General features: G+C 35.7%; 2 protein-coding genes across 2 annotated transcripts; one reads left to right on the forward strand and one right to left on the reverse strand.

Annotated features, from left to right (window-relative positions):
* Positions 1-343: 343 nt before the first annotated feature.
* LOC127811314 (pentatricopeptide repeat-containing protein At5g25630) lies at positions 344-8,723 on the reverse strand. Its single transcript, XM_052351061.1, has 4 exons — positions 8,528-8,723; positions 6,566-6,775; positions 2,159-3,052; positions 344-1,522 (listed from the first exon to the last, which is right to left on the reverse strand). The coding sequence occupies exons 2-4, from the start codon at positions 6,668-6,670 to the stop codon at positions 632-634; spliced, it is 1,890 nt and encodes a 629-aa protein (XP_052207021.1). The 5' UTR covers positions 6,671-6,775; positions 8,528-8,723; the 3' UTR covers positions 344-631.
* A 3,797-nt stretch (positions 8,724-12,520) lies between these two features.
* Positions 12,521-25,582, forward strand: LOC127798981 (uncharacterized). The gene is made up of 3 exons (XM_052332647.1): positions 12,521-12,822; positions 20,307-20,398; positions 24,859-25,582. Exons 1-3 carry the CDS (start codon positions 12,670-12,672, stop codon positions 25,256-25,258), a joined length of 645 nt encoding a protein of 214 aa, XP_052188607.1. The 5' UTR covers positions 12,521-12,669; the 3' UTR covers positions 25,259-25,582.
* Positions 25,583-25,847: the final 265 nt, after the last annotated feature.

A 25,847-nucleotide genomic window follows, 5' to 3' on the forward strand; every position in this document is an offset into this window, starting at 1 on the left:
GGAATCTAATATGATTTTTGTATAGAAAGAAGGTTAAAAAGTAAGCGTGTCTGATTATGTAGAAAAAAAAACAACTGTTGATAATATTATTTTGAAATTTGGAGATTAAATTATTTTAGAAAAATATTAATTTGAATATTCAGGATCAATTGTTTAAGGAAATAAAAATTTTGTGAAAAATGTTACTTATAGAATTAAGATGAGATGATTAAAATGGATAAATATATTTAATATTTTTTATACAATCACAAACACGTTTATTTAAAATTAAAAAAAAAATTTATTCGACGTATATTATCTTTATTTTATGACTCAAAATAATATATCTACGTCTAGAAAAATGATAAGAGAGAGAGAGAGAGAAACATTGTCATTAGCTTCACAGAAGATTCAAATGCCCGTCTTACAACAAATTCGAAAAACTGCACAGTAAGCAAATTTGCATGGTTATTAAGATTTTATATGATCAGTAACAACAGCTGATTCTTAACTGTGTCGAGTACCTGAGACGTTCGTTCATGTGATGTGGCGAAGATGGTCATCCCTATGGCTATGTACAAGTCAATTGCAATCTCCTCCTCAGCTACTGTTCTGGTGCGATTACAAGCTTCTGTAACGAGACTGCTTTGGTCTAGTTCAAGAACACAACTGTACACGAGTTTGCGAGCTGACCGCACATGAAAAGCTGCCCTTGCGACTGCTTCTGGCAAATGATCGGCATTCTTGCTCCGGATTTACAGGTAACATGCATGGATCTTATAGAGCTCCACAGAGGATCTGATGAGTGTTCAGCTTCTTTCAGCACCATCCGGCTTCTTTTGGTCGAGGCAGCTGATCCTTTCTGATCGCTAATACTCATGCTTGATACATGAAATTGATTGGAATACGAATTCATAACTTCTTTGTGATAAACTCCCTCCAAGCTGTCCACCGGCATCTCGTCATTCACGTCTAATTGTTGAATTGCATCATGATTACCATTGATACCTAGAATAGTTCTGTTTGCATTTCCAGTCAATCCAGCGGCACGGCGAGCTTCTGCAACTAGCTTGAAAGTGGATTTCTCAGGCTGGACATCATAACTTTTCATGAGATGGAGCATTTCTTCTGCTTTCCATGGCTGCTTGGCTTCAGCATACCCCCAAATCAAAGTTTCAAAAGTCTTCAAATTCGGGGATATTCCATATTCGCACATCTTCTCGAAAACCCTGATTGCAGAATCCATTCTCCCAGCACTGCACCATCCACTTATGATGGTCGTGAAGATCACAACATTTGGGCGGACACCGGATTTAACCATGTCTGTCAGAAGCTGTTCAGCTTGCTCGGGTTTCTGTACACGCACATAGCCTTTGGCAAGAATGCTATACGCATGGGCATCAGGTTCTATGCCAGCCTTCACCATGTCATCAAAGATTGCCTTACACCGGTCCATAAATCCTGCAGCACTCCAAGCATTCATGATGGTGCTAAAAGTTATAACATCTGGCTTGACTCCGAATTCTTCCATCAATGTCAGAACCTGGGATCAATAAACATGTGAGTGCTTTACTTTTAAATCCCCACCCCTTCTCTCTTCTCCTGGAGAAAATGTCAGTGCAAAAGCGTAATATATAACAAACAAAAACTAGCAGTGACATATTCTTAAGTGCACAATCAGATGTAGAAAATAAAATTATTCTCAAGCTCTGGCCTGGATTTGGCAGCTCACTAAGAGTATAAGGGAAAAGAAAGGTAAAAATAAACAACTATTTGGTATTTAGACATGATTAACCCATCAAAAATTTTCTGTGCCATCCGCTCATTTACTTGTCAGTTATTTCCTGCAGTAATGTTATAACTAGCCAGTACATATCAAAAGTAACTAAATAAGAAAAATAAAATTCCCTTACCAAACTAGTGATAAGAGGACTATAGTTCAGTTGTAGGAAGAAAGGAATATCACAATCTGCAATCTTTGGAATCTAGTTTTCCTTCTCTATTTTGTTTCCCTTTTTCCTAGCTGAAGCAACTACACTTTTCTCAGAAAATGACAACGAGAAATAAAACTGATATAAAATCACCTTATTCTGAAAAAAATTCTAAACATTTCGGACTAACAGAGAAAAACATTGGATCAAAAGGGATCAATCAGAAAGTAACATAACCAACAACTAACCTCATCAACACCCTCACTATCGTCCATGTCCAGAAATCCCTTGATCAGTGAATTGAACACAACAAGATTAGGACGCACTTGAAACTCCTTCATCCTATACACAAAACTCATAGCATCCTTTATTTTGCCTTCTTTAAAATAACCACCAATTATGATACCACAAGTTCGTTCATTGGGCTGCACATTCTGGTTCTGCATCTCTAAAATCACACCTTCAGCTCGATCTGTCTCTCCATTTTGAGCATAAGTTGTTGCTATAGTGTTGTAAGTAACAACATCAGGTTGCAAACCTAATGTTATCATTTCATATACTACATTCCATGCCTCTGCAACTTTCTTCTTGTTACACCAAGCTCTTACTAGTACGTTGTAAGTCCTAAGGTTGGGTTTCACATTTTCCTCTTGGGACATTGCCTCTAGCACTTTTATAGACTCTTCAGGCTTACCAGCAATACCATACCCCTTAATCAAAGTGTTGAATGTGCTAGTAGTGGGCATAAATCCATTCTCCTTCATCTTCTGGAAAGTTTTCATGGCCTCCTCCATGTTTCCAGATTCAGAAAAAGCATTGATGACAGCATTAAAGAAAACAGAATCTGGCTTCATCCCATTTTTCTGCACTTGACAGATAATTGAGTGTATGGAGTTGAAGCGCTTTTGATAGGTCAAAGCAGCTAAAAGAGTGGTGTAAGTTATCAGAGAAGGTATATGCCCCCCTTCAATCAAGCTATTGAAAATGTTCAGGGCTTCCTGGGGTTTCCCCCTCTCTATCAGGATGTTCATTAGTTTTGTTCTTGAGCGTACAGTGCGGCAATTGATATTGCTTAGGCATGAACTGCAAAGGGTAGATTCTGGCTCTGGATACAGTTGTATCTCATCATCTTCATTTCTTCCCTGAAAATAAAACAAAAAATAGACACAGAAGTCACCATTTGGTAAATTACTGAAATACACAAGAAGTTTAAAGCAATTTAACATTTTGTTACATGGCATAACACTATTGACGATTAAGGCAATAAATGCTTGGACAATATTAAGTACAATCTTCAAGATACCGTTCCACAAGCAAACCATGAGAAGTTGAACATTTTTCTTTTCCATCTGATGATAATGCAAACCTCCAATCTCTTACAACCATAAGGAGAAATATTATATAGGAAATGCCATAAGCAAAAGAAGGAATGGGAGCTGATCACAGCCTGGTCTTAGAGAATGTCATGGTTTATCTTCCAAACCATTTAGTCATGCTAGCAAAAGGCCACTAGGAAGTGAATATATTGAATATTGTTATGCATTCAGAATTGCACGTGTTTTTCTATTAGTGGTTTTCAGTAATTTTATGATCCTTGATACATACTCCAAGCTTTCGGATAGGGTTTTAGTCACCATTACTTATACTATATTCTATCTTTTTACTCTTTTTCCTGACTACTTATAACTGAACAACAAAGCCTCTTCAGTCACAACTCGGATTGGAGGGACTAAATGAACACTATTTCACTCAGTCCTTTCTCGAGGCATAAATTTTTAATTAACCATTTGCTATCATTCCTGTCCACATTGTCTCAACCAACAAACCTTTTTGTTTCCAGAAACATGATACCGGAAAGTGATTCTTGAGAAAATTGAAATAAAAGCTAAACAAAGAAAAATAAATATTCTCCACACTTGCATTTCATTTGGAAGAAATATTACAAGGGAATGAAATTTTATCTTTCCAGCACTGCACAATATTTTATAAAGTAAAGCACAAGGGTTTAAAGCAAGCATTTCCTCCAAAAGAACAATTATCATAGGGCCCACTTCCTCTTACAACAAAATGCATGTATTGTGAAGGAAAAAGGTTTTATTTTTTTAATTTTATTCTCCCTTGAAGTACAGTAGCATTAGCCATTTACTTTCAATTTTTGTATCACCCTTTAATACAGGTGTAGTTATTGGCGATTGAAGCACATGGTCAAACCACAGAGTCAACTTTCTTCACTGGCTCCATCGAGTGTGACTTGCATCCTACATCAAAATTTCCCATTCTCTTAAGCCTTGTTGTTCCGAATTCAAGGAAAGTAAACCCAGCTAGACATAAAATTTCTAATATTTTTTTTTTGCCAGATTTTTTCTGAGCTTTTTTTTTTCAGACAGAGAATTTCTAAGCCTTTTATTTACACCAATTCTGTACCTCTTATGGCATAGGGCATGAGTAATATTGCTGCAAATCAGTTCACAAAAAATAAGAAGTGTCATGTTGTGAATGTCTACTGCTGTATCGCTGTATAGATGCCATAAAGATAAACAAACCCATCTACACTGGATAACAACATATGAAGCAATATCAACCAGTGAGTTACAGAAAAAAGCAATATCAACAAGTCAGCAAATCAAAAGGATATATTCAAAGTTTTAACTCTACTAAATCCATCAAAAAACAGTTCCCCAAGACACCTGTTATCATATGAACCAACCTTGTGATGAAGGTTATACTGCAGGATACAAAAAAAATCAATTATGTATTGATTCAAGCCAACCTTGACAAAAAAGACAAACTAAAAATATCATTGTTGAAGATTGTCTGAGTTAGTGATAGTATTTTGTGCAGTTGTTTATATGCGGTTAAATGGTTAGTTGATAGGCGTTGGGCCTCAAGTGTAATTAGTTCAAAGTTTGGGGGTAAAACTGTAAATATCAATTATGTGTCTAGGAAATTTCACTGTTGTCTATAAATAGGGCAGTGAGGGCTAGGGGTTAAGAGGCCGCATGTTCTCTTTCTGTTTTTCATGAGAGCTTTGAGAGTGGAAGGCTATATGTGTGTGTAAGTAGTCTTTATACATTCTTGGGAGAGACTTGTATCGTGAGAGAGAAAGAGGGGAGTTGTTGTACTGATCATCTATCAAATAAAGAGGCTGTGCTCGGGTTTGAAGGCTGGATGTAGGGCTGATTCAAGTCGGCTTGAACCAGGATAATCTTTGTCTTCTTGTATGGTTTGATGTTTTCATTTCTTGTTCTGTTCTTGCGTTAAATTTCTGTTCTTTAGTATATGGTTGTGTTGTGGTATGTTGGTCGGGTGAGCTGTGAGTGTGTTGTGAGGTGTTTGAGTGGTTTCTTGGGTGATTTAAAGGCTGCCAGTGTTCCCAATTTCTAACAATCATTATCATCACAAACCTTAATCTGATTAGGTGGGGTCCACTTCACCAATAATAGCTCTCTAACCATGTCTATCAATGGCCATTTCTTTTGTAAGGTTCTTCGGTCTTCCTCTACATCTCTTGCTACAAGCTCCTTCCACTCCATCCACTCTCTTCACGTGTGTGCTTCTATTAGTGCTCTTGCTCTTCTCACAAGGTTAAACCATTTTAATTGCATCGTACGCATCTTTATCTTCACTAGGTATAAAAACAAATTGGTTCTCAGAGACCTTAATTTCTTTTCTTAATATTTGTTCAATCATTTTCCTCCAAAGTTTCATAGTATGGCTCACTAGTTTCACCCTCTATAATTTTTACAACTTTGAATGTCTCCTTTATTCTGTAGCATATGGGCTCTGTAGTGCTCTTTCTCCACTTGTCAAACATCTTTTTCTATTTATGAATCACATTAAATATTTTTTAATCATAAGATGCATTGTTCTCTCATGCTTCCATACTCCTATTGATATATTATTTGGTCCAACTAGTTTACCTTTAGGCATCTTTTTCCTTTGTTTGGGCAAGGGGGGAAAGAGAGAGAAAAAATTGGGAAAATGATAAAAGAACTGCAAAGATCCCTTCCTAATCATTGAACAAATAATACGTCCAACAATTTCAAATAAACTGAACTACTACTTGAAAAGTTAAATATCATTTCCACCAGTTATATCTTTAAATATCATAATATACAGCCTTTTTGTCTATAGAACCTTAACTTATATGAACTCGTTCCTTTTACAGTACCAACATTGGCCTTATTTAGTAATGAACTAGCCACATGGCCCACGTCAATCAATGATTCCTACCTAGACAACCTATTTAAGCCTCCTTAAATTCTGAATACTATCCCAGTGATCTATGTCCTTCCAGATCACAGCCCTCGTTTAGCCTATGATATATAGGTCATAACAAGGTAAACAAGTGTTTAGAGTGAAGGTGCATCCAAATTACTACCAGACAAATTCATCAAGTGTTTAGAGTGAAATATCCTCCAAAACTCATAGCCTTGCTAACACAATACATCAGGGACAAGTTCGACATACAGATCCGGCAATAATGATATTCCAAAACTAATAAAATGTTTGATCTCAGTTAACTTGGAAGCAATACACCAGCATAGGTCTTTGGCAAACCAAACCATTAGCAAGGTAGACAAGTGACACTATAATTTTATATCTGTCAAACAAATAAATAGAGGTTAAGTATTCATGTAAATATGGTCATATACCTTGGTCCGCAATTCCTGAACCCATTCATTTGTAACAGAATCTGTTCCTTCTTCATGCTTGTTGATGGTCCCCGAATCAGCTCGCTCTTTACTGGCCTCTCCCATGAGTACCTTCTAACTCTGTCTTTATGAATTCTTGAATGCCTCAGATTTAGAGAGGCTATCTGAACTTCTATTCTGATCCTCTTCCACAATTCTAAGAGGAATTTCCTGTAAGAACTTGTAAATATCAGCAAGTTTATGAAATGAACATGTAACTGTGACATTTCACAAGCACCGCAGTCAACAGTGCAGCAAAAACAATTTTAGAAAAGCATAACTTGACAGGAAGAAAGAACATATCTGCAAACAGATAGCCCTTCTGATAACAAATTAAAAACAAAAAAAGGGAATTAGATCTCCATTGGATAAGGAAAGAAAAATGAATATGATAACTTCACCTTGTAGAAGCAGCTGATAACTATCATATACTGAAAATTTTAGTTAAAACCAAATTAAATCTCACCCAAAGCAGAAACAACACAAGCTATTCAACAGTGAGTAAAACCTTCATCGTCGTCAACTGCACCTTATCCTAACCAAGTTAGGGTCGATGGCAAATATGCAAATTATAAATTCCAAAAATCCATTTTCAACTACAGAGGAGTATAAATTTTTGCAATTGCACCATATTCATCTATAACATTTGCAAAGGTTAAAGAGCCCACCCATATGCCAAAAAAATAAAGTGTAATTTTTCAAGAGGACTTGAGAGTAGTGCCAAAGGCCAGAGAAATCATTCCTGCAACTAAATGGGATGTTAACCTGGAAATGACTGCATTGAATTCAAATGGAAGAGGTAGAACAGGCAGTTGATATCCCAATGGCAAGAATCTAATATAGAATGTGAGGCTTTACATTGGCTTTCTCCTGATAAACATCAAAATGTATTAAAACTACTATTTTTATGTCTAGTTCATATTATTAAAACAGAAATCATGATGAGCTCAATTAAGTTGTAGGATGGCATTACTTGCTTGGCCACCTTCTATGTACCAAAAAATTCAAGTGATTTTATAGATTACATGCTCAAAAAAGGGCATTCTTAGCACACAAGGCTCCCTACTTCATAAGAATTGGGGAAGGGTCATATTTGTACATAGCCTTCCCCTTGCTTCATTTTTTGCAAAGAGGCTATTTCCAACCTTGGTCATAATTTTCTCAATAGCTGGACAGTTCAAATATGCATATTGTAGTTAAACAAGCAGGCTACCAGAGTAAATGAGAAAATCAATAAGCAAAAGAAATGGCAAAAATTAACAGGAGGAACTAGAGAATGGGAACCTCACCAAAAAAATCCAAATTTGGGAAGCACCGAGTTTCAGAAAATTTATGCTGAGCCCTAAATTTATACTTTTGAATTCAGACAAATAATTTTGAACACAACGCTAATACTACTACTGGAAGGAGAATCTAAATTTGAAATGTCATGCGAAGAACCATTTCTTCCTACTGCCAAAATCAAAGTTCATAACAGATGAATTCCCTGAATTGGCAACGAAAATGTGAAAAGTCATAGATTTCAGAATATCCCAATGGGCAATTCCTTACTAACCAGTAATGGCAACAAGAAACCAAGAAACAAGATGAATCACCAAAAATAGCAATCAACGACGCTCCGCCTATTTTAGTTCTCCTAAGACACGAAGAATTTTTATACAAAATCAAGATATCCCATCTGGGCATATATGATTTTGGCAACATTTCGTTGATCAGCTCGATCGCATAAAAATAAATTCCAATAATCCAAAATGTTCCATAAAAACCAATCAAGCTCTCCGCTTGAAGAAAACACATTTTCTCGAGAACCGAAGAAATGAATTCCCATTTGAGCTCAATCATAAATTCCAAAAACAAACCCTAAAGTGGGGTAACAGTAATAGTTAAGTTCATGATAAAGTATAATAAACCCAATCCCCCTACCTTCGAACTTCAGTCGAGTTCTTGCAGAGAGAGAGAGAGAGAGAGAGAGAGAGAGAGAGATGGGTTCCTCTGTGCATGTAATTTGCGAGCTCTAGAGCGTGGGACGGTGGGCAACCATCGGTAATCTTATCCACCAATATCTTCGTCAATAATCGAGAAAATTTAGCAAGAGATAAGGAAATTTTGGAGTGAGGCTGAGAAAATGTGTATATTATACGCACATACATGTATGCGATGAAGCATGAACAGGCAATTGTGAGCCAATCACCTTCAATTTCTCTTATCCTTAAGCTGATTTTTTTTTTTTTTTATTTGAGATTTTTCATTTTTCTAATTGAGTTAGATTTCCCTCTGTGTGACAATCAAAATTTACTGGTAGAGTTTTTCTAATTTTTAAGACAAAATTATCGGAACCAAATTAAATAATTAAGTAATCAATATTTTTGATCTTTTCAATGTGTTTAAAGTCATCTTTTTAAAAATAGCCAACTAACTATATCACAAATTAAAAGAATAGTTCTACAGTACTGTATAAGTTTGTCTTATTTGTATTGCTAAACAATTGAGGATTTGACTTGAGTTATGAAAATAATTTTTTTATCAAGAAAAATATATAATATAATAAAAATATTACGTATAAATATAACCTTAATAACATTATTTGATATATTAAAGATATCAAGAACACATTTTTTTTTTTTGTAGGAATCAAATTATAATATAAGGTAAATTATCAAAACTATTTTATATATACTTTAGTAAGCTTTTTACATTTTAAAAATAACGACACCCTTATAATTTAAAAATAAGATAGAATGAACAAAATAACCTTATCATTTATACTTTCACTCATCTCCTTTCTTATAGATTCCAAGGGCAAAAAATAATTGATAATTAGTTAACTTTAAGTAACGAAAACTAACTTAGATTGTTTGATTTTTAGATTTTTTATTAAATGTTAATGTTGAAATTAATGGTGGGCGTGTTTAGAATTATAATTGTTACAATTATTATTTTTATGTTTTACTCAACAACACTTGATCCACATAGCTAGCATGTGTTTTATATATTTATGTTTTATACATTTGTAAACTAAGTTGAATGAGACGAGAGATTGGATAAGTCATCACAATTATATTATTTCTCAATCATTATTCTCTAACAAGATCGAGGGTAGGCGACCAATATAGTTGCCTAGCCCCCGATCATAAAAGGTCTTCAAAAAATTTAAATTTTAATTTTAAATATATATTAAAATATATAATTTATATTAATTTTTTTTTAGTTTAGTTGATGGGTTGTAAATCAAAAGTTTCTTAGGTTAGTGATTCAAGTCATTCCACTTTTGAATTTTTTTATATTTTAATATTTTTAAAATAATAAATACTAATCCCACAATTTTTGTAAGAAAAATTATAATGCTTTAGTGAATTTGTTTACATTTTAATATTTGCTAAATAATAAATATCAAATCCACAGATTTTGTAAGAACAATTAATGGCTTAGTGAAATTTTCTACATTTTAAAATTTTTTAAACAACAAATATCAGTTTTGTATTGAAATTCTGTAAAAAATAATTTCTACATTTAAAAATTTTCAGTTAAATTTTTTAAATTTTAAAGTCAATCGTACAGTTAATATCATATTTGATTTAAAGTATTGAAAATCTAAGTACATATTATCTTTATTGTTTTCAACCCATTTTGAATTTTTAATTTTTTAAAATAATGAAAACGCGTATTATTTTATGTTTTCAAAAGCACATTTTAGAAAAAAAAAAATTGTAAAGGAAACCAAAATATATTTTCAATAAAAACACGTTCAAAATGCCAAAACACGAAAAACACACATAGCCTTATCTCCCCTCACCCGCTGCACAGACCTACGTATCTCATTTCTTATCCACTTTCTCTTCTGTTTTTTTATGGATGTAGCCGTCATTTCCATCACCATCATTGCCGTCGACAGCTTCCGCCACTGCCATCGCAACCACAATCGTTGACCATGCCCTATCACAAACCCTTGCATTGCATTCGCCATCGATCGCTCTCCATCACAAACCCTTACATCACGTCCGACTTCATCGCCCCATGTCTTCTTTCTCCTCTCTTCTCTTCTGGCCCGTCATTGCCCACCGCTATTGATTGACAACCCCACCATCGCCCACCGTCGAACGATTGAGCATCACCTTTCATTCACCGTGGTTTCTTCCTAATTGATGCAGTTCCCCTCCTCTTCGGCAATTTGATTTTTTTTATTGTTTTGTTTTATTTTATTTAAATATTAAATTAAATATGTAATATGATTTTTTTTATTAATTTTTTTAAGGATATTTCTAAGATTTTGGATTATACCTGTGATAATGTTATGTTATATTATAATTTATAATTATTTTATTTCGTTTCTAAAATTAGATTATCAGTTATCTCTTGAATTATAGTTTAAAATATTTGAATCAAATTTATAATTTATTAATAAATATTTATAATTTATTTAATAAAATATTATTAAAAAAATCTAAAAATTTATAAATATACGCATTTTTAGTTTTTTATTTTAAAAAATAGTTTTTCAGAAAGACAAAAATAACGTATTTTCGAAAATCTCAAAATATAAAATTGAAAATGAATTCAAAACTCAAAACTGAAACACGAATAGAACACTACCTAGGATTCCAATAAAATTTTGATTTATTAGCTTGCTTATGGCCCTAAATCACAAGGCTAATCCTATTTCACTAGTGAGTCACAACAATATTATTTCTTTTTAATATATTTGTTTGGCAGTCGCATATTTATTCTCCCAACATGATATAATTCAAAATAGTGGTTGATGATAATAAGAGCAATATTTTTCTTTAATTGATGGTCAATTGCATTCATCAAATAAGTTTTTTGTTGACTTCATTGATGAGCAATATTTTTCTTTAATCGGCAGTCAAGTTAATAGAAAAATGAGATAACTAATTTGGTGTAACCTGATAAATCGTGATAAATGTGAAAAATACAAGAGACTTAAAAATAGATGTTGGCGAGATAAATTAAGGTAATTTTGGTATTTAAAAAAATATAATTAGCAAAATAATAATAGAATGGTGCTAAATTAACAATAATGAAAAATTACAACACGAGATTAAAGTTTGAAAGTAATTTCTATATTTTATCTAACATAAAAAATATTATAAGTAATTACTTTAAATTTTAAACTTATCGTATATTTTTATATATAATATAATATGTTATGTTAAAAATATAGCATAATTTATTTGTTCGTAATGAAAAATCTAACATGATTAAGTACTTATTTATAAAACTATCTTAATTTTTTATTGTGAACGCTAATATATACCTTTCTTACAAAATTAAAATCTCTTGCAAGTTGTATATAAATCCATGTCACCTAAATTAGTAAACTCAAATAGGGTATGGAATATAAATTCTAGAAGTACAACAACAATAATAATAGTAATAAATAATTGTTATATCATTTGAAGACAATAAGAATATGAGTTGATATAAGTGCAATAGAGACTGAAGTAATTTTATAATTCAAATTATAAAAATTAAATATAATCTAAATTAAGAATTATTTTGTTGAATATATAATATAATGAAACTAAATGTATAATGAAATATAGAAATATAAATAATACACACTAATTATGCGTGTTTGATTGAGGGGTGGAAGTGACGAGAAATTCTAATTTTGTGAAATTCTAATTTTTTCTCATATTTTAGGAATTATAATTTCTTAATTTCAAGAAAAATATTTATTTTTTAGATTAAAATAGAATTCAAATTTTATAAAATAAATTATTTAATAAAATTTCTTAAATGAGAAATGAATTTCTTCCCATTTTTCACCCCTTTCAAACGAGACCTAAATGTGTTTAATATGTTTTGAATGTTCAACTCGGTTGAAAAATTAAATATGAATACGAAGATGTGCTTTCCTTTTCAATCTCAATTCCAGAGCATCCAAACACAACCTTAATTAGGGGAACAAGGAGAAAACGGGCGGAATATTCGGTCAATTGTCGAACAGTGCCATTGCAGGAGGGGCTATAAACTCTCGCAGGAGACATCGTCTCCTCTTTCTCTCTCTTTCTCTCTCTAGATATATATACATACATATATGTTGGATGATGTTGAAACTGTGGAAATGGTACCAGAGATGCTTAGCGGTGCATCCCGTTAAGACTCAGATGATCAGCTCAGGATTGATTTGGGGGGTCGGCGATATCGCGGCTCAAGCCGTCACTCATTCTACTGCCAGGAAACGCCACCAGATTTCTGTAAGTATCCACCGAGAAATAATCTCGAACAAATTCTATATTCTCTAACATGTTCGTGGATTTCGTTCTCTGTCTGTGCATTTAGCCGTTGCAAATTTTCTTTCTTCCACTCAGGTCTTTCTCCTTTTTTTATTTTTGTTTCTTTTCCATTCTTCTGCTGTATGCCCTAGACTCCCCTTGCAACATTTTGACTCGGGATTCGGGACATTCTAATGCGTGTGAAGTTTTTGTACAATTTTTTACCCTAGCATAGTATCGTTTTCTCAGTTGCGAAAGATCTGGTCAACTATTGTGAATTTTACACTTTCACATTCCGCCAGATAGGGTTTGGTTTTCCAGCACCAGTGGAGTTATTTGCTTTGAGACGAATCATATTTAATAAAATTGGAGTGGTGCCTATTGAAGATAAAGTGAGAGAGTCATGATTAAGGCGAGAAGAAGATCGATAGAAGCTCCTACAGGGCAAGTGCATGAAATGGAGGGAAATTTGTAGAAAAATAGGGAGAGGAAGACCAAAAAAATTTTAGAGGGAAACCCTTAGACATGACCTAGGATATAATAATGGCCTTACAGGGGATGTGGCCATGGATAGAGATGGTTGGACGCCTATATTTTATGTACCTAACTGTCAGGAATCCAGGCCTAACTATGATTTATTCGGAGATATAATTGAAAGAGAGGGAGAAATAGAGAGAAATGAGGGAGGAACTGGGAGACAATAGGGAGAGAATTGAAGAGTAAGAGAGAAACTTGAGTTCTTATATTCTAATGATAATCCTAAACAGTTTTTGAGTGGCTGATATAGCCTCTCTTACAGGTAGTGAAGCAGTGGAATAAAGGAAGTGGGAATGGTAACCGCTGTTACTGTACATAACTGCTGGTTACTGTATATAAAGCTACCCATAGTGCTGAAATATCAATCAAGAAAATAAAACTATAAACTGAAAATAAAAGTAATAATCTGCTGCATTCAAGGGCTTGGATGTCTGCCTACATCCAAATTGTGACATTCCCTTCCCCTTAAAACCTTTCTTGTCCCCAAGAAATCACAGTAACTACCCTCCTTCTTCATCCAATTCCTGCAACGTCTTTCTCATCTTCTACTGTCCCTTCTTCCAATCCTTCCATATACAATAATTGTCTTTTGCATTGGTGTCCTGGACTGAATTTTTCACCACATCTGTAGCACAATCCTAACTGTCTCCTCTGCTCCATAGAAAGAGGTTTGATTGAATTAGGATTAGTATAAACCTTAGGATTCAGATTTCCTTGGTTCAGTCCTGATGTTGCAGTCCCAGAATCTCCTTCCGACTGCTGACCGGTCGAAGGATGATTTTCCGGTAGGATCTTGTGCTTTTTGAAAATTGCTTTCAAAGCTAATTCTTGTAATCTTACCTTCTCAGCAGCCTGCTTAACAGTTACAGGCTGCATCATCTTAACAGTCAGCCTCAATTCATCATTTAGGCCACTGATGAAGCTAGAAACAAAATAATGCTCAGTCAAGGCAGTTTGTGCATTTAGCATAAAAGACCTCAATTCTTCAAAGCGGATCTGGTATTCTATCACAGATCCTTCCTGCTTCAACTTATTAAACTCAATTATGTCTGTCATTGATTTCTCGCCAAACCTATCGCAAAAGTCTTCCACAATTTTTGTCCAATTGATCTCAATCTTCACTTTGTTCCAACCTTGAAACCATGCATCGACCATGTCACTGAAGTAGGTTGTTGCAAGATTTATTTTCTGACTTTCAGCCACATTGTAGTATTGAAAGAATCTTTCACACCTCCTAATCCACCATCGTGGTTTAACACCTTCAAACATAGGGATTTCCAGCCTAGTCATAGGTGTGTGTTGGTGATTTTGATAAGATCCCCTTACTTGGACTGCCTGATCTAGTTTAGGTCGTTTCTCATCTTCCTGCGATGTAGAACCATAAGGAGGGATGCCTACTCTTGTCAAGATCGGCTCTGAAGCGGATCTTGGAGGGAAGTCCTCCGGCAGGCTGACCTGAGGCATTTTAGAGAACATTTTCAAAAGTCCATCCAACCTCTGGTTGAAGTTAGTGGAGATGAGGATGCTAAGATGGATGTGCGGCCATACAAGAAAAGATAAAATTAGAAATGAGGTTATTCATAATAAGGTAGGAATAATGCCAATCGAGGAGAAGATGGGAGAGACTAGATTAAGATGATTTGGTCATGTGAGAAGAAGATCAAGAGACGTTCATGTGAGAAGAGTTGATGAAATGAAACATTTAGTCAAAAAAAGAGGTAGAGGTAGACCCAAGAAGACTTTGGGAGAGACATTAAAGTTTGATATGAAGTGTATGGATCTAAATAAAGATATGATAAATAAAGACTTTGTGAGAGACATTAAAATTTGATATGGAGTGTATGAGCCTAAATAAAGATATGACAAAAGACATAAATATATGGAAGTCTAGAATTCATGTAGCCGACCCTACATAGTGTGTAAAGGTTGGACAAAAGGTAGACCCAATAAGACTTTGGGAGAGACATTAAAGTTTGATATAATGTGTATGGGTCTAAATAAAGATATGACAAAAGATAAAAATACATGGAAATCTAAAATTCATGTAGCCGACCCCACATAGTGGGATAAAGGCTGGATATATTGTTGCACAACTTCTCTGGTGGCAGTGTTCTCCTCCTAGCAATGACTCCTCTCCTCTTGAGTTTGCCGCAAACCCAACTCTAGGGTATCCAGACTTGCCTCCATCTGCTTCATGCAGGTCCTTTCTGCCATTTTCTTAGTTCAATTTTTTCTGAATTCACTCTGAACAGTAAATGTCGATCACTTGGATATCTTTGAAACTACTTCCAGAAGTTGCCTTGTTCTGCTTGCCTTCAAAGTCTGATCGGAATCAACTGCTAGGAATCGCCTAGATCACAACTGAGAACTGATGGCTCTGATACTAATTTGTCAATTATGATTTCTTTGAAGATATAATTGAAAGAGAGGGAGAAATAGAGAGAAATGAGGGAGGAGTAGGGAGAAAATTGAAGTGTAAGAGAGAAACTTGAGTTCTGATATTCCAATGATAATCCAAAACAGTTCTCGAGTGGCTGATATAGCCTCTCTTACAAGTAGTGAAGTAGTGGAGTAAAGGAAGCGGGAGTGGTAACCACTGGTACCGTTCATAATTGCCGGTTACTATATATAAAGCTACCCATAGTGCTGAAATATCAATCAAGAAAATAAAAGTAATAATTTGCTGCGTTCAAGGGCTTGGATGTCTGCCTACATCCAAGTCGTGACACTAACTAACCCTACCTAGTAGGATTAAGGCTTGTGCTGGTGGTGGTGGTCTTTGTTTTGCTTCTTGAACAATATATGGCATGCATAGCATGTTACAATTCATTACATTATCATCAATACTCATGCTAGACTTAAGACATCAGTAATCATTTATAAGCTGATAGGCAGCCCATAATATTCCGCTACCAGCAATAAGGACAAAATAGGAATTGAAATAGGAGAAGGCCAATTGGTGCATGGTGCAGACTAACAAATTCAGTTAAGGGGTAGAATGGGAAGAGCAAAGACAGGGGGGCATGTGAGGGCAACATATTCTTATAAATAAGAGAAGCAAATAGAGTAGAAGAGGGGAATATTTTAGTAAGGATATTGGGAGAGTGTGGACCTCTCGAAAGTCCACTTTCTTTTCATTTTGTTAATTTCTTGGCTGGGAATCCTGATAGTTGTCGATAATTGCTTGCTGTTTGAATTCTTCTAATTGGGTTCCTATCAATTTGGTATCAGAGCACTGCGATCCTAATGGTGAACTTAACGGATCAAGTTGGAGATTTAGAGACGAGATTGGATAGCATACAACTGAGCGTGGACGCCATGAGAAGTAAGGTTCGGTTGGTGGAGAAGAACATTACTTCCCTGCTCGAACAGTTTGAATGGATGAGAGCAAGGTGGGAGGAACAACAGCGAGAGAGGAAGGGAAAATAGAGTGAGGAGAACCTACTTGTGGGCTCGTCCCTCACTAGGGAGGCCACGCCGGAACTTAAGGAACGGAGTAAGGAAGTAGGTGGTGGGTTCGAGATCTTGGGGAGGTTGGAAGTGAGAAGTCAATGCTTGGCGATGCTCGAGTTTAAGGAAGACGACCCTGATGGTTGGGTTTTTAGGGCCGAACAGTATTTCTCTGTGAATCAATTAACGGATGCGAAGAAGCTAGACTCAACGACTCTTTGTTTTGAAGGAGCTGCTCTTTCTTGGTTCTAGGGGGGAGCAAAGACGATGACGGGTGAGGAGCTGGGAGGAGCTCAAGGCGATGTTGAGGAATAGGTTCAGGCCCACGCAGGAAGGCACGGTGGAAGAGAGGGTCCTTGTGCTTCGACAGTGGGGGTCCATCAAGGACTACCGCCTTGGCTTCGAGACTCTGGCCTCACCGCTCACAGGCATGCCAAAGGCGTTGCTGGAGGGCCACTTTATCAACGGAATGGAGCTGGTCATTCGAGCTGAGATGAGGGTGTCGAGGCCTATCGGGCTAGAGCAGATGATAGACCTAGTCCAACCAATTGAGGAGATGAATCTGGTGATTCGTGGAAGCATTTTTGGACTCGGTCCAAACAAAGGTCAGGCCCCTTCGTCCCCAATTTCGAATCACCAGTAGGTAGTGATATTGCCTCCTCCGATGATGGCACAAAAATGGGTGATGCCCAGCCTCGCCTCATCACACTGGCCTCTGGCCATCGCTAAGGTGACGGGTGAGGAGTTGGAAGTTGCGATGTTGGCTGACGAGGAGAAGACGGACACAACAACACTGTGTGTGGGGGATGCTGCACTTTCATGGGTCCAATTCGAGCAACGGAGACGAAGAGTGAGAAGCTGGGAAGAGTTGAAGGGGCTGCTGAGAAACCGACTAACAATCCTAATGGTGAATTTGTCGGACAGAGTTGGGATGCAGAAGGGAGTTGACGCCATAAGAGGGGAGGTGCAATCGATGGAAAGGAATGTAGCAATCATGCTGGACCAGCTCGCATACTCGAGGACAAAGTGGGCGGATCAAGAGTGAAAGCGGAAGAGCAAAGCGAAGGAGGGAGATAGACCTTCGGAATTTACCCAGAATTTCGAGGGATCATCTAGAATCAAAATGGGCAGGGAGTTCGAGGGTGGAATTGGAGGAAATTGGCGGCCGGAAGTGCGGGAATACCGCCTTTTCTTTGAGATTTTGGTGGCCTTGGTGGGAGAAGTTTCGGTGACCATATTGGAGGGCACATTTGTTAACAGGTTGAAGCCAAAAATCAGGGCAGAAGTTAGGGTGTTACAGTCATCGGGTCTATCACAAATTACGAAGATAGCCCAACGAATTGAAGACAAGATTCACATACTCCAAGCCCAAGTGGGTCCTGGACCACCTGGGAACCCTACAACAGTTCCATGTTTTTCACCTTGAGGACAAGGTGAAAGTTGGGGGGGGGGGAGGGGAGTATTGATAGGCATCTCATAATATTCCGCTACCAGCAATAAGGACAAAATAAGAATTGAAATAGGAGAAGGCCAATTGGTGTATGTGCAGACTAACAAATTCAGTTAAGGGGTAGAATAGGAAGAACAAAGAGAGGGGGGCATGTGAGGGCAACATATTCCTATAAATAAGAGAAGCAAATAGAGTAGAAGGGGGGAATATTTTAGTAAGGATATTAGGAGAGTGTGGACCTCTCGAAAGTCCACTTTCTTTTCATTTTGTTAATTTCTTGGCTGGGAATCCTGATAGTTGTCGATAATTGCTTGCTGTTTGAATTCTTCTAATTGGGTTCCTATCATAAGCCCAGGGAGATAAAAGGAATATCATTGGCAATTTACTCACAATGACAACTTGGGGTCATGCCTAAACTCTTCTTGGTTTTTTACTTGGACTTGTGTATGAATATGCTACTAGAAAATGCTAATATTCTAGCAAATTACAGAATTGTATACATGTTCCAAAATGTGTACACTTTCACTCCAACAGTGAATTTAGCAAGCTAGTGATCCAAATAATTTTTCTATTTATTCTTGTGTGCAGTATCATAGTAGTCTGGGAGTGACTCTTCTGTTCAATTAGATATTCCGTAGTGGGCCAAGAGCTTGACTACACAAAAAATTACAATCAAATTTTTGCTTGTATATACCCTTTATACCATATATCATATAACTTCTTGACCTTATATATCCCCTACCCTATATTACATACTGCATGGTATAGATTAAGAGGAGCGTTTGAAGATACATGCCCCTCTGTCTCTGTATCCAGGTTTATTTAAAAGATTAGGCACATATATATTATTTTTTCTTGACTGCAATAACAAGCTGTTGATTTCTACTTATCAAAAAAAAAAAAAAAATTGATTACTGGTTTCCAAGCTTAAATGTGATCCTGTTAGGGTTAAGCTTTTTTCATTGCACTATGGTTCTCAGGAATGTCAAATTAATGGATGCATAACGGATTCAAATCTTCCCAGCATTCCTAGTTAGCACAAATGTGGATATCTATACTATTATATAAGCAAACAGGGTGTTTTGGTGTTATGAATCCCTGTCAATTAAGTGAATTCCCAAAACACCCTCTATATATTTTGTTTGAATAACAAAAATAAATTTTCCTAATAAGATTTGAACTCATGACCTTCAATTAATAACATTCTCAAATTTACCACCACACCAAATCCATTCTTCATTTAAATTTTGCCTAAAAAATATAAAAACTAAATTGCAACTGCCAATTGCCATCCAATGAATTTTTTTTTTTTTTTTTAATTTTGCACATGCCACACCTAGTCTCATTAAAATGAGAGGTCCGAAAGCATAACAAATTTGTAAGCGAGCTGGTTCCCTGGCGAGTGATAGCCCTTTCATCAACAACAACAATATATCCAGCCTTTATCCCACTATATGGGGTCGGCTACATAAATTCTGGACTTCCATGTATTTCTGTCTTTTGTCATATCTTCATTTAGATCTATACACTTCATATCAAATTTTAATGTCTCTCCCAAAGTCTTATTGGGTCTGCCTCTACCTCTTTTTTTGACTAATTGTTCCATTTCATCAACTCTCCTCACATGAGCGTCTTTCATCATCAAACATAAATATTTATATTGGAAAATTCTTGCCAGTATCAAATACCAGCTTTATTTTCTTTAAACAGGTTAGTAGGTTCTAAGTTCCTTGCATTCTGACTGATAACAATACAGTAATCTTGAAAAATGTTTGGAGCTAAGCTTTTCTTGTAACAGAATTTCTGATTATAATTAATGTACTCTTTTTTTTTTGGTTTGAAGTATGCTAGTTGTGCATCTATGGCATTTTTGCCTTTCTTGCCAGATGATGGGGGATGCTGTGACTGTTTATACATCATGGCTGCACTATTAAGAACTTGACTGCCTGTGATTTATGAAATGGTTATTTATTTTAAATATTTTCTGAAAACAAATAAAAACCTAATGATAAATTTCTTAATGTGATAGGATGGAGATGAAGAACTAAAGATCAACTGGAGACGAGTGGCCACCACAAGCTTCTTTGGGTTCGGATTTGTTGGACCAGTTGGTCACTTCTGGTTAGTGTTTCTCCTTCATCTTTTTATTTTTGCAGATGATTTGGCTATGAAGTTTTATTGGGAAATCTTTTCCTTTTGGGTGGGTTCCACATGACTTGTCACTGAATTTCGTATAGGTGAAAGAGCATTTTCAAGATCTTCAATTTTTTTTTTCTAAATTTATACTTTATTTATTTTGTTTTTGATAGGTAAAGTAAGAATTACAAAAAAGGTGTGGAGAGAGTATTGCCATGTATATTAAAAATATCTGCAAAAACTTTATTGCATATACAGCTTCAATTGATGTAATTAGAAAATTGGTTTAAGTACTATCAGCCAAAAGCGACTTTACATAACGTATACTTATAGTCCCACTCTTCAATCCCTTAGAATGTCCTGTTATTGTGCTTTCTCGAAATAGAGCATATCAGCAGACAGGGCATCAAAATCCTTAAGTTGTTTCTGGCTATTCACCCTCTAGCACCATTCAGATCAGTCATAAGATCATGCAACATTGATTGACATAAATTTATCTCCTTATCAAATTATCAATGATAAGAATTTCTCCATGAATCATGGACCACACAAACATCATGAAGGAGCGCTGAAAATCCAGGCTCGTTTACAAGGAAAAGGCAGGCTCCTTTTGACCCAAAATACCCCATACCCAAAATACCCCATAATAAGATGTCACATATGAAAAAAACAAAAAATAAAAACTTGACTTGGAACACTTGCCAAGGCAAAACGTCCTCCCCTTGGTTGATCTGAGGAATGGAGTGCAATCTCTTACTCTGCCTTGTCCTAGCCATTTGAATCTAGCGACTGATCCACGCTGAGATGGTGTCCGAACCATAGTTATCAGATTCTCTCCTCCCTCCCCACTAGAACTGTCATCCAGATTGCAGTTCTTTTGTGGCCTTGGATCATGATCCTTGTGCTCCAGATGATCATAATCCAGATTTTCCCAAGAATGAGGATCCCAAGCTGTGTATGAACTCAGTTAATAACTAGGAGATGGACGTATTTGGATGGAGATTGCATTGACATTTCAAAGAAGGTGAAACGATGCAAGAGGCACCAACAAGTTCAGGATCGGCAAAGAAGACAAAAGGAAAGGAAAAATGAAATATAAGTTAAGCTCTTATGCTATTTAGTTTTTGTTTGAACTAGTTCCTATGGATGAAATATTAATTTCATTAAGTCTATTGACTATTATAGTTGTCAGTATCTTATTGGACTCTTTAAAAGTTTGTTCCTGCATAACTGTCATACTTCACATTATTTAGTTAATTTCCTGTTATTCCCTTAAACATTTTAGTAAGTAAACTCCCATGTTGTTAAAACATAAAAACATGAAATAATTAAAACATTTCTCATTTTGACTAGTTTCATTAATTTTAAAAATAAAAAAAACTAAATAATTCCAAATATATTATTAATAATCCATGTGTGATTAAAAAACCATAACTTGCATTCCTTACTTTCCAACAATCATCATATTAAGAAAAATATTATCAAGCAATATAATAAATTAAAAAAATAATTATTTCACCCTTATTGATTTTTGTAAACTTCTTTTCTTGATGCGCACACTAATACAAATCATATTGAAACATAAATATTACTAGAAGTTGCAAATCATATATCAAAATCTCTCAATAAAAGAACTATAAGGCAATTTCCTGGATTTTTCTTTTTTCTTTTTTTTTTTTTACAAAATTAAGCCTATTTACAAAAAAAATTCAAAATAAAGCCCAACCAACCTTATTCCAAAGGTAACACCCTGCAGACCTCGTCATGTCACCATCCACAATTAAAGATTTGTCAATCTTAACCCAAACATCATAGACAAGCAAGAAGAAACCGCTACTATAGTTTCTGTCCAAAAGGTTTTTTTTTTTTACTGGAACTGCTAATTTTTTTAACGTTTTTTATTTACTTTGAAATTCAAAATGTCATGGTAAAATGACACAAATTTATAGACAATCTATGTTAAATGTCACATTGTAAAAAACTTGTACAAAAAAATCTTATCAGGTCTACAAAATCTTAGACAAGCAGGCTTCTTCCTTTTGGGCGAGAAATATCTGTGTTTGAAGGAAGAAGCCTTTGTACTTTTGCCTTCAAACGCAATTCTTACTCAACCAAAAGGAAGAAGCTTGGTTGTCTACGATTTTATACACCTGGCATTTGACTATTTAAGATTTTTTTTTTTTGCATAAAATTTTTACAATGTGACATGTAATGTAGATTGTCTATAAATTTGTCATTTTTAATATGAGATATTTGAGTTTTAGAGTAAAGAAAAAACTTTTTTTTTTTGGAAATTCTAGCCGTTCCAGTGAAAAAATCTTTTGGGCAGAGACCAACTTAGCAGTTTTTCTTGCTTGTCTGTGGTGTTTGGCTCAAAATTGTCAAATATTGTCTCATGGATGGTGACGTGATGCGGCCTGTAGAATTTTAAAATTTTGGAAATGAGTTTGTAAACAGGCTTAATGTTTTGAAAAACACTCCTATTTCCACATCAAAATCTTGACCTCAAAATCATTTCTTCATATCAAGAACCTGCAAAAGAAAAAAGATTAAAACTTCTTTGAATCACATGCTTTGCATAAAGAAAATAAGCAATATAAAACAAAATTTCCTGTTAAGAGAAACCAAAAGTTTCCTCCAGAATGACTTATAGAAAAAAATATCTTCAGTATGAATGAAGATTTCCATGTCTAAAACAAAAGGTAATTGCATGAAATCTGTCAAATAAATCAGACCAAATGTAAGATATATCTAATTCTACACAGCAGATATAAATGAGCATATCCCATTAATATCTAGTATCTTACTTTTTCCTTTTGTTAAAGACAATTTAATATTCATCTTTGTTTCTCGCTTAATATGTCCATAGTTCTTTTTCTCTTATTTCCCCATTTCAATTACTAGGTGTTGATGCTATATATCATATATTAGTTCACATCATAAATCTCAATTGGTTTAATAAAAAATTGAGGATTGGATTCAATGTTTGCCTTTCTATCAAATCCATTGAGCATTTGATAGGAAAATATTAGGGACTCTAATGGCCTAACCCTGGGCTAGAGGACCACCAACAATCAAATGATAAACACTAATACAATAAGATAAAAAACCATTGGCAGATTAATTTCTGAGCTCCATGGTTATCCTTATTAATGGGAACTTTCTGTGGAGGAGTACTTACTGTGAAGAATGTAATAAATATAATAAACATTTGTATTTACTATATTTGTATCAATAGAACAAAAATGGAATTAAATATACAACACATTTGTAATTTTATTTTTAAAGTTTGGTTAACTGAGAAACCGAACTGAGGTGCTCAGTTTCGGTTTGAACAATTCTAAAAACCAAATGGTTTTGTTCGGTTCTTTTTTCTATTAAATTGAGGTTTGCACACCCCTACCTGCACTTGACTATCACTGCCATTGGACTGAGGAGTAGCCCAGTCCCGTCACCTCTTGTCGCCATTGTTGATTGCTAGAAAATAAGTTGTTGATGAAGTTGGTGACTGAATAAGAGCTCTTCAGCCTTCACTAATCGAAGCTTGCCAGAGAAGATGAAGTTCCACTGTGTTGCAGAGCTGCAGCCACTGCAGTGTAAGACAGCTGCTGAAACCAGGATGGGGAAAGAGACCAGGGGAGGAGCCTTTGTCTGGTGTCATTGTTGATGTGAGAAACCCCTGTTGCAGTTGCTGCCGCTTTGTGGAATTGGTTCCCTGGTGAAGAAGGGAGCCGAGCCATAGCCTATCAAGGTCTGGGCATCACTGTTGCTGTTGAAGGGAGGAGCCTCGTGTGTTGCTGGCAACCAGTGGACCTGGATTAGGGAGAAGACTTGCCAGAGAAGTCAAGGTCGATTGCTGGATAATTATAAAAAACAGAAAATCAGTCCGTTTTAATGCCTTTATATATATATATATTATTATCTCAGCCCAGGTCCGGTTTTTGAGCTAAACACATAGAGGGGAGCTTGACAGGCTGGGTCCATTGACAGGCTTGCCTCTACAGGGAAGCTTGACAACCTTGGTTTGAACACCATGGCTGTCCGATTAGTCTACCAATGCATCAGGACTAAAAAATTTGAACAGATAGAAATTTATGATCTTGGTTTCTTCTTTTGGTTGTTACTTGTTAGTATCTACACTAGCGGTCAAGCGGCCATCTCCATGATATATTCCATGTTGAGAGTTGAAACTTCCATGCAACCTGAATTATTCTTCTATAGGGAAGCTTTATGACTTTGGTATGAACACGGCTGTCAGATTTTGTTAAATTCTGCTATGAACAGGTGGGTGAATCTGTCTAATTCTGATTATTGCCTCTCAACTTGCTTGTCTTTCTGAATGCTGTGACTTCTGAAAATGCTAGTTGAACACTTGAACAGTTTATTTGCCTTTGGTTCTAATTAAGAGACTTACATAAACAGTACCTAGCATTTCCCTCTTGTAGGTATGAAGGGTTGGATCGGTTTATAAAGTCTCGCCTTCATCTGCAACCAAAATCCCCGCGATTTGTCGCTAGTAAAGTAGCATTTGATGGGATAATTTTTGGGCCTTTGGATTTGCTCGTGTTTTTCACTTACATGGGTTTTTCTACCGGAAAGAGTGCATCTCAGGTGAAAGAAGATGTGAAGAGAGATTTTGTTCCAGCCTTCATAATGGAAGGAGGCATTTGGCCTATTCTTCAGGTTGCAAATTTCAGATATGTTCCGGTGCGGTACCAACTTCTCTACGTGAACTTCTTCTGCTTGTTAGATAGTTGTTTTCTGTCCTGGGTTGAGCAGCAACAGGATGCTCCCTGGAAACAATGGTTAAATTCTTTTCTGGCTATAAAGGAGGAAGGTGGATAGCCATTTTCTTCTCTTTCAGCCTTTTTTCTTCTTTATTCCGAGGACTTGGCAATCACATTTGGGGACTGCAGCTGGGAGAAACCATGGAAGATTATAGAGAATTCGGAATCTGCCAAGTCGGGATTAAAAGGGTTGACATTCTTTTCAAGGTATCTGATTTCGGATTGGAGTTCAATGAGGCAGCCATTAGTGTACTGAACTGGTTTTGCAATAAAGACCTTGGAGCTTTATGCGCTCTTTGCTGTTTGAGATAATGCTTACCCTTTGTATCAAGTCTATTGGAAGTGGTCTTCAATATTTCCAAACTTTCTTTTCCCCAGCAAATTCTTCTTTCTTTCCCCTTTGTTTTCATTTTATTTTCTTTCCATATATATATAACTGTCTTTTGTTGAGCAAATTATATATTTATCAGAGTCGAGTGGATTTTAGAAGCAGTTTCCATAAGTAGGTGCATACAGAAAAACTTGGTTAGATAATTAATTGGATTTGAGGGTCAAATCTGTGTGAAGATTTTCTTTTGTTGTTTTCGCAGACAATCAATCATCAATAGCTCAGGAGATATGGTCGATGGAAATGATCCCTTCATATT

This window comes from Diospyros lotus, chromosome 1, assembly GCF_014633365.1.
Source record: "Diospyros lotus cultivar Yz01 chromosome 1, ASM1463336v1, whole genome shotgun sequence".
Lineage (NCBI taxonomy): Eukaryota > Viridiplantae > Streptophyta > Magnoliopsida > Ericales > Ebenaceae > Diospyros > Diospyros lotus.

Excerpts from the sequence above, each read along its gene's own strand:
- LOC127811314 (XM_052351061.1), bottom strand. The coding sequence starts at position 6,670 with ATGGGAGAGGCCAGTAAAGAGCGAGCTGATTCGGGGACCATCAACAAG. Across the intron at positions 3,053-6,565 it reads TTCAGGAATTGCGGACCAAG|GGAAGAAATGAAGATGATGA; the intron begins GTATATGACCAT and ends TTTTATTTTCAG. Across the intron at positions 1,523-2,158 it reads ATAGTGAGGGTGTTGATGAG|GTTCTGACATTGATGGAAGA; the intron begins GTTAGTTGTTGG and ends TATTGATCCCAG.
- LOC127798981 (XM_052332647.1), top strand. The coding sequence starts at position 12,670 with ATGATGTTGAAACTGTGGAAATGGTACCAGAGATGCTTAGCGGTGCAT. Across the intron at positions 12,823-20,306 it reads GGAAACGCCACCAGATTTCT|GATGGAGATGAAGAACTAAA; the intron begins GTAAGTATCCAC and ends TTAATGTGATAG. Across the intron at positions 20,399-24,858 it reads GGACCAGTTGGTCACTTCTG|GTATGAAGGGTTGGATCGGT; the intron begins GTTAGTGTTTCT and ends TCCCTCTTGTAG.